Source organism: Leptosomus discolor, unplaced genomic scaffold (genome assembly GCF_034619465.1).
Source record: "Leptosomus discolor isolate bLepDis1 unplaced genomic scaffold, bLepDis1.hap2 HAP2_SCAFFOLD_41, whole genome shotgun sequence".
Taxonomy (NCBI): Eukaryota; Metazoa; Chordata; class Aves; order Leptosomiformes; family Leptosomidae; genus Leptosomus; species Leptosomus discolor.
Genome location: NW_028237908.1, coordinates 205,145 through 214,141, shown reverse-complemented (window position 1 = coordinate 214,141; position 8,997 = coordinate 205,145). Strand labels below are relative to the sequence as shown.

The following is an 8,997-nucleotide window of genomic DNA, read 5'->3' as shown; positions in this document are numbered from 1 at the left end:
AGCCCACCCAGGACAAACCCAGAAGCAGAGGACCTTGGCCCTGCCCTTGGCACTGCACATCCCCACATCACCCTGCCCCAGGAAGAACCCTGAGGAATGGGTGAGGGACAGGGTCTGCCTTGCAGGGGCTGGGGAGTCAGAGCATTCTTTTGGCTTGATGAAGCACACCAAGGGTTACTCAGCATCAGAGCCACCTTCACCTTGCCTTTGCCTACCTGTCCTCACTGAATCCAGGTTTCTCCTTTAACAGCCCCCAGGGAGGCTTTGTCAGTAATGTCCCTCAGTGGAACCCATTAGTGCTCCAAGAAACTTTGGAGTTTGCATCTGACTTGGACTCCTCCAGAGGTTTCCTCAGCTTCCCCTCAGTGTCTGAGTTTCACAGCCTCGGCACCAAAATAGCCAGAGATATCATTAAAAAGTTCTTGTGCTGTTGCTGTGCTGCTGATCTGGGCTGGGCTCCTGGGACAGAGAGAGCTCCTAGCAAGCAGGCAGAGCTGCAGGGAGACAGCTCTGCCCAGCAGCAGCTGCTCTGCAAAGCGCAGCAGGGCTGAGGGGGCTGCCTGTGGGCACCAAGGAGAAAGGAGCGGGGCAGAGGGAGGTAAAAGGCAGGAGAAAGTGGGAGGATGGCTGAGAGCTCACTGGAGGAGAACTCTTCCCAGCCTCTGACACAGTAAGTCTCTGGGTGCAGGGCGATGTGGTGGTGGCTCCTTGCAGGATCTGCTGAATGTGTCCAACCTCTGGGATCTGTCTGTGATGTAGAAGAGGAAGATGGGCTGCAGAGCAGGGCTTGCCTAGTGCAGTGTGAGAGGGACAGGGCATGACGGCTGCCTTCTGGTGGGGATGGCTGTGGGGTGTGAAACCCGGTGGGGATGGCTTGAGGGTGTGAATGTGTTGTGCAGTATAGGTTGCCCAGGGCTGTCCTTCCAAGCAGTGCCTCTTCACCCAGGGGGGCTCTGACCAGGGGCAGGAACTCTGTCATCAGCCAGAGTCAGAACTCATCCTGCTTCAGGAACTCCTCGTGGAGATGTGGGGAGAAGCTCTGGGTGGAAGGACAGAACGCCAGCAAAGGTGTGTCTCTCCTGACACATAAATCTTTTCCTTCAGCTGAGAAAAGGGACTGAGAGCAACCGGCCTGAGGTGTCACCAACATGGAGGTGCTGTGCTTTACTGTGTAAGGAGAAGGCTTTCCCGAGTGCCAGCTGTCTTCCTCTCCTGTTCATTATTTGCAGAATGACCAGGGTACTGCTCTGCATTTTTTTCTCCTATTCCAGCTGTTCTTTTTCTTGCTTTTCAAAGCCCCGGGGTTTGGGGCGATTGTTGAAGTATCTCAGATTCATTTGAGACACTGTTCCTGGGGGCCTCTGGGCAATGCAGTGTGAGACTTGGAAACAGGTTGAGTCTCCCTTCAGGAGATGCTGGGCACTGTCTTTCAAGCAACTGAGCATCTCCCTAGGGTGAGGAGCTTGAAATCCCCTTCCCCCGTGCTGGAGGCACTTTAGCAGGGGAGGATGGGAGGAGGTGACAGCCCCATTCTCCCCCACAGGCATGCTGCTGTTAGCATGTCTGGAGAGAGCCTGGAGATGGAAAATGGCTGTCAGAAAGGTTCTGTGTCTGCCGTGAGTGATTCCGACCCAGATTTGTCGTTCAGGAGAGCAGAGTTGGAAGGGCTGGGTCCCTCCCTGGGCTCTTCCCTCTCAGACACAGCTGGTCTGGGTGCTGACTCCATCGCACCGGAATAAATAGGGACAATTGTCACATGGTCACTGAGACAAATACCTCTCACTGGACTGAAGGCACCCATTGCCAGGAACACCTACCGAATGCACGGGCTGTTTGTCACCACTGCAATAGCACAGGTCTGACTTGTCTGGAGCCCATGAGCAGAGCCTCTGCTCATCAATCCTGACCTCACAAAAAGGAAATGAAAGAAGTTCCCCCAAAAGTAATAGAAGTCATTGTGGCGGGTATCAGTGAGAAATGTCATGAGACTGGCTCAGAAAAATCTGTCATCACTTGTCAATGTCTTCTCCTCTTTCAACAGTCTCTCATTCCTGCAGTGAAATAATGTCCAACAGCAGCTCCATCACCCACTTCCTCCTCATGGCATTTGCAGACACGCGGAAGCTGCAGCTCTTGACCTTTGGGCTCTTCCTGGGCATCTACCTGGCTGCCCTCCTGGGCAACGGACTCATCATCACCACTGTAGTTTGTGACCACCACCTCCACACCCCCATGTACTTCTTCCTCCTCAACCTCTCCCTCCTTGACCTGGGCTCCCTCTCCACCACTCTCCCCAAAGCCATGGCCCATTCCCTCTGGAACACCAGGGCCATCTCCTACTCGGGATGCGTTGCCCAAGTCTTTCTATTTCTCTTTCTCATTTCAACAGAGCTTTATCTTCTCACAGTCATGGCCTATGACCGCTACGTTGCCATCTGCAAACCCCTGCACTACGGGACCCTCCTGGGCAGCAGAGCTTGTGTCCACATGGCAGCAGCTGCCTGGGGCACTGGGTTTCTCACTGCTCTGCTGCACACGGCCAGTACATTTTCACTGCCCCTCTGCCAGGGCAATGCCCTTAACCAGTTCTTCTGTGAAGTTCCACAGATCCTCAAGCTCTCCTGCTCACACTGCTACAAGAGTGAAGATGGACTTCTTGTGGTTAGTGTCTGTTTAGCCTTTGGGTGTTTTGTGTTCATTGTGCTGTCCTACGTGCAGATCTTCAGGGCCGTGCTGAGGATCCCCTCGGAGCAGGGACGCCACAAAGCCTTTTCCACCTGCCTCCCTCACCTGGCCGTGGTCTCCCTGCTTGTCAGCACCGCCATGTTTGCCTACCTAAAGCCCCCCTCCATCTCCTCCCCATCCCTGGATATTGTGGTGTCATTTCTGTACTCAGTGGTGCCTCCAGCAGTCAACCCCCTCATCTACAGCATGAGGAACCAGGAGCTCAAGGGTGCCCTGAGGAAACATTTTCAATCTCTTGTCTGTCAGCAGCAGTGAGCTGCCCATGGCTCTTCACAAGTGATTTCCCTTTATCTCAGCAACCTCCTGTGCTTTGGGCATTTCACCCAGGAGAACTCTCTTTGCTCAGGAACGTCTGAAGCCACTCCACTTCTCCAAAAGCAGGAACCCAGCCTGTCTGACCCAGAGGCCTTTGGACCTGTGATTGGCACAACGGTAGAGCTGGTCTGCTGTGCTGTATCTCTGTAATAAAAGGGCATTTCCTCAGTGCTCATGTCGAGAGGTTGGAGGTCTTCTTCCAAAGCTGCAATTAGGAACAGGCTGAAGAAATACCCACCATGAGGCTGCGCTGCTGTGCTTGGGTTCTTCATGGGCTCAGGGGAGGAGTGTACGGGGTGATGTGTTAGGAAAGTGCCGGTGCTGAAACTTGACCTGTGGGTGCCCAGTGACCCTGGAGATTGTCCATGATTGACAGGGATTGACCTGGGACTGTCTTCCCATGGCTTTCGGACCCCTGAAACCCCTCACCCTGCAGAGCAGCACCACAAATTGAGGCCATGTGGGGAGCATGTGGAGGGCGCAGGATCAGCCATCCAGGCCAGCAGGGACACACTTCTCTGTGGAAAGGCTCTCTGAGGGCAGGGACAACCCTGGACAAGAGAAAAGGAGGAATTCTGTAATTATGAGGGCAATAAATGTTGAAAAGAGACTGATTTCTCCACTCAGCAGGTTGGGGCAGGCTGCTCTGTCACTGGGGCTGCAGGAGCAGTCTGGGGAGCCGCCGGGCTCGGAGTCTTGTGCTGAGGAGAAGGGCTGGCCCACTGGGGCTGCTGTCAGTGGGCTATAAGGATCTGTTGGAGACAAGAGCAGCAGACAAAGGGGGATGATGGCCTCCATCTCCTCATGTCTCACCTGAGCCCTGGAGCTGAAGGGAATCCTGAACCACCCTGTCTGTCCCCAAAGAGTTCCTGTCCCCGTCAGTGGGGCTGGGGCTGTGGAGGGGAGTGCCCAGAGCTCTGCAGCACCCTGTGGTGGACAATTTTATGGGGCCAGTCCAGACTGGGCTGCTGTGCTGGACAGGGCAGGGAAAAGGTGAGGGCAGGTGGGGAGAGGTGAGGAGGGGCTGAGGTGGGCTGGAAAGAGCCCAGGAGAGGAAAATGCAAGTAGAGCTAAGTGGTGTGTGGACAGGGTGGGGGCAGCCAAAGGGTGCTCCCAGGGCAGAGCCAGGCATTGTGCTGAAGGAAGCAGACACCAATGGTGCAGAAGAGAGGGGCCTAATCTCTGCCCTGCCTCTGGACACTGTTGGCCTTTGCCATCAAAGTGCACTGCTGGCTCATGCTCAGCTAAACACCCAGAATCAATTGCTCACTCCCTCCTTACACCCCCAGCAGGATGGGGGAGAATCAGAAGTGACAAATCAGTAAAACTCTTGGGTGAAGACAAAGACAGCTTAAGAGGTGAAGCAAAATCTGTGTGTGCAAGCAAAGCAAGATGAAGAATTCATTCCCTACTTCCCATGGGCAAGCAGCAGTTTAACCATTTCCAGGAAAGCAGGGGCTTCATCACAGGTATTAGTGCCATGGGGAGACAAACACCAGGACCACAAATGTCCTCTTTTCATCCCCCTTTCCCTGAGATTGATTGGTGAGCATGACGTCCTATGGTATGCAATATCCTTCTGGTCATTTTGGGTCAGCTGTCCCAGCTTTTTGCCTACCCGAGCCCACTTACTGTGGGGGAAGAGGGTGAGAACAAGAAAGCTTAATGCTCTGCTGGGACTGCTCAGCAGTAACCAGAACACTGGTGTGTTGTCAGCGCTGTGTCATTAACAGAGCCATAGCACAGCACCATAAGTGTGACTGTGAAGAAAATTAACTCCATCCCAGACAGACCCAGGACAGAGTTAGAGGTCATGGCGTCAGGGTAAGGAATGGAGAAAGGCTCATACAAATGACCTGAGGAAGTCTGTGGATCGCAGAACGTGACTTACTGGGGGACTCAACCTCCTTGGTATTCACGGGACCAGTTCTCAAAGGCACAAAGACTCAGGGGGCTTGTGGAGAAGTTCTTGATGCCAGATGGGCCACCCAGTCTGATGCTGGCCTGGACCTGCTACTCCCAAAAGAGGAAGAGCTGGTCACGGATGGGAAGACCAGTGCCAGCCTTGTTTGGAGTGACTGGAAATGGTGTTCTCTCAGATCTGGAGGGATGTGGGGAAGGAGAGGAGCAGAGCATAGTCCCTGTGTATCAGGGAATGAGAACCTGGGCTGTTGAGGGCACTGGCAGGTAGGATCCCATGGGGCAGGGGCACAGCCCTGAGAGCATCCACAGCCCTTCCTGTCCCTGACCAGCCTCCCCTGGGGCCTCCAACCCACACCTCTCTCCATCAGCCCAGGAGGCCATTGAAGCCAGGCCTGAGTTTCAGCCCCAGCTTCATCTCTGCTGTAGGTGTCGTGCTCTCCAGACACAGCCATAGACACAGCCTTGCATGGCCATGGACCTTTATGTTCTGTTTACAGCCTCAAGCACCCCATGCTCTGGAGATACCTTATTTCCTTATCTCTGGCCAAGAATGTCAATTTTTCAACCTCTGACCTTAGCCTATTACTCTCCTGCACAGCACCAAATTTACAAGTGTGGCTGCATCTTCCTGAAACTCTCCCCACAGGGACTGGCAGGTCACTATGAGGTTCCCAAGGCCTTCCCTTCTGCAGCTGGATGTAACAGTTCTGCATGGCAAGGTTTTGGTAGCGGGGGGGGTTACAGGGGTGGCTTCTGTATGAAGTTGTTAGAAGTTTCCCTATGTCAGATATAGCCAATGCCACCTGGCTTTAAGACGGACCCGCCGCTGGCCAAGGCCGAGCCCATCAGCAACAGCGTTTTTCACCTCTGTGATAACTCATTTAAGAGAGTGAAATAGTTGTTGCGGAGCAGGAATTGCAGCGAGTGAGAGGAGTGAGAATATGGGAGAGAAACATCCTGCAGGCACCCAGGTCAGTGCAGAAGGAGGGGGAGGAGATGCTGCAGGTGCCAGAGCAGCGATTCCCCTGCTGCCTGTGGTGAAGACCACGGTGAGGCAGGCTGTCCCCCTGCAGCCCGTGGGTGGTGGAGCAGATGACTGCCTACACCCCGGGGAGGGCCCCCAAGCCGGAGTAGGTGGATGCCTGAAGGAAGCTGTGAATCCGTGGGAAGCCTGCACCGGAGCAGGCTCCTGGCAGGACCTGTGGCCCGTGGAGAGAGAGAAGCCCACGCTGGAGCAGGTTTGCTGCTAGTGACCCTGTAGGGGGGGGGCTCACGCTGGAGCAGTTGGTTCCTGAAGTTCTGCACCCCATGAAGGAGACACACGCTGGAGCAGTTCATGAAGAACTGAACCCATGTGAAAGACTCACATTGGAGAAGTCATGGAGGACTTTGTCCTGTGAGGGGCACCCCACATTGGAGCAGGGGAAACGTGTGAGGAGTCCTCCCCTTGAGGAGGAAGGAGCGGCAGAAAACAACAAAAGTGATGAACTGACCCCAACCCCCATTCCCTGTTTCCCCCCTTGTGCCGCTGGGGGGGATGAAGGGAGAAAAATCGGGATCAAATTTAAGCCCAGGAAAGAGGGAGCAGTGGGGGGAAGGTGTTTTAAGATTTGGTTTTGTTTCTCATTACTCCTCTCTGAGTTAATTGATAATAAATTACATTTTTCCTTTAGTCGAGTCTGTTTTGCCCGTGATGGTAAATGTTGAGTGATCTCCCTGTCCTTATCTCAACCCCACAAGCCTGTTGTTATTTTTTTTCCTCTCCTCTCCCCTGTCCAATTAAGGAGGGGGGAGTGATAGAGTGGCTTTGGTGGGCACCTGGCATTTTGGCCAGGGTCAACCCACCACACCCCTCCATTTGGCATCCTACCATCACGGCCTGGCCCTGCACAACCTCAGTTGTATCCCATGTATGTGTTGGCAGAGAGCTGTGCTGTGGGGTCTGGAAGGTGTGGGCCAGAAGAGATATTGCACAGGGCTGGCCATGCCCTAATACAGGCACGGAGACCACCAGGAGGAAGGAGATGGCCGTGCAGCACAGGTCCCTCCCCAGGGCTGCCTTTATGGCCAGAGATTGAAATGGCTGATGCACGGGGCTGCTTTGTTCCCATTGCATTGGCCCCACAGCAGTGCCCACCACAGGGTGCTGCAGAGTTTTGGGCACTTGCCCCACAGCCACAGCCTCTCTGAAGGGACTCAAGAACCCCAGCAGCACCAGGGCTGAAGATGGCGCCATTGGCATGAGGAAGCAGGCGCCGGTCTCTGGCTCTCCTGCACTCATCCTGCAGGTGATCTCCCACCCCGACTGCCTTTGCCCCATTTTGCCTCCTTGCCAGCCCCGCTCCCGAGGGCAGCACCAAAACCTGAGCCCTGAGCTCCTCAGCAGCTCATGCATCTCTCCAGTCTTCTGTCCCTGAGCCTGCTGCATCTCCACTGGCTTCCACAACACTGCAGAGTCCTTGTTTCTGGATACCTGCATTTAGTGGTTTACTCTGGTGGGACTTAGAGGGTGTTTCACTGTCCGAGTCTTCACTCACTGCTCCCCCGAGGGCATGTGGCAAGCCCCCATTCTCCCCTGATCCCTCCGGATTCCTTTCCAGAGAGACTGACACCTGCCATCGGCCCTTTCATAGCTGTGGTACCCTCAAGAAGGTGACTAGGAGCTCATCTACCATCTCCACTGCTCCTGGACTCCATGAAGAGATCTTTTCAGTCAAGTTATTGTGTTTAAAAGATCCCTGTGTTACTGGGAGGTTCTGCCCCTGAACACAGGGAGAAGAAAAGGAGAAAATATGGTTTTACCATCCCATTCCTTTGGATTGTTCTTGGTGGCAGCTGCAGAAGGAGAGCCCAGGCTTCAGGCACTGAACTGGGGAGATACCCCTTTATTGCAGAGATGTTATTACAAGGGTCAGAGGTGACACAGTGTCTTGCCTTCAGCAAGGATCAGACACCTTGGGAGAAGTGGCATGAAACCAAGCAATTACCTGGGAGTCTGATTCTCCCAGGGAAAAAAACTCCAGAGCCTGGCCCAAACTCTGAGCTAAACCCTGGTCACTCTGCAGAGAAGGAGGCAGATTATTGTTGATGAAATAAGGGCCATTGGATCAGTTTCCTGATGGCATCTTTGAGCTCCTGGTTCCTCATGCTGTAGATGAGGGGGTTCACTGCTGGAGGCACCACCGAGTACAGAACTGCCATCACCAGGTCCAGAGATGGGGAAGAGGTGGAGGGGGGCTTCAGGTAGGCAAAAAAAATTGTGCTGAGAAACAGGGAAACCACGGCCAGGTGAGGGAGGCAGGTGGAAAAGGCTTTGTGGCGTCCCTGCTCCGAGGGGATCCTCAGCACGGCCCTGAAGATGTGCATGTAGGACACCACAATGAACACAAAACAAACAAAAAGCAAAAAAACACTTGTAACAATGACATCAACTTCCCTGAGGTAGGCATCTGAGCAGGAGAGCTTGAGGATCTGGGGGATTTCACAGAAGAATTGGTTTAGAAAATTGCCTTGGCAGAGGGGCAGTGAAAATGTACTGGCCGTGTGCAGCACAGCCTTGAGAAACCCACTGCCCCAGGCAGCTGCTGCCATGTGGACACAAGCTCTGCTGCCCAGGAGGGTCCCGTAGTGCAGGGGTTTGCAGATGGCAACGTAGCGGTCGTAGGCCATGACAGTGAGAAGATAAAACTCTGCTGAAATGAAGAAGACAAAGAGAAAGACCTGGGCAACACATCCTGAGTAGGAGATGGCCCTGGTGTTCCAGAGGGAATTGGCCATGGCTTTGGGGAGAGTGGTGGAGAGGGAGCCCAGGTCAAGAAGGGAGAGGTTGAGGAGGAAGAAGTACATGGGGGTGTGGAGGTGGTGGTCACAGGCTACAGTGGTGATGATGAGTCCGTTGCCCAGGAGGGCAGCCAGGTAGATGCCCAGGAAGAGCCCAAAGGTCAAGAGCTGCAGCTCCCGTGTCTTTGTGAACGCCATGAGGAGGAAGAGGTTGATGGAGCTGGCATTGGACAT

The 8,997-nt window shown here is 54.2% G+C and overlaps 2 protein-coding genes across 2 annotated transcripts; one reads left to right on the top strand and one right to left on the bottom strand.

Moving 5' to 3' along the window:
* Positions 1 to 2,064: 2,064 nt before the first annotated feature.
* LOC147412400 (olfactory receptor 14J1-like) lies at positions 2,065 to 3,000 on the top strand. The gene has a single exon (XM_086481421.1). The coding sequence runs from the start codon at positions 2,065 to 2,067 to the stop codon at positions 2,998 to 3,000; it is 936 nt and encodes a 311-aa protein (XP_086337547.1).
* A 5,061-nt stretch (positions 3,001 to 8,061) lies between these two features.
* LOC147412399 (olfactory receptor 14A16-like) lies at positions 8,062 to 8,997 on the bottom strand. The gene has a single exon (XM_086481390.1). The coding sequence runs from the start codon at positions 8,995 to 8,997 to the stop codon at positions 8,062 to 8,064; it is 936 nt and encodes a 311-aa protein (XP_086337516.1).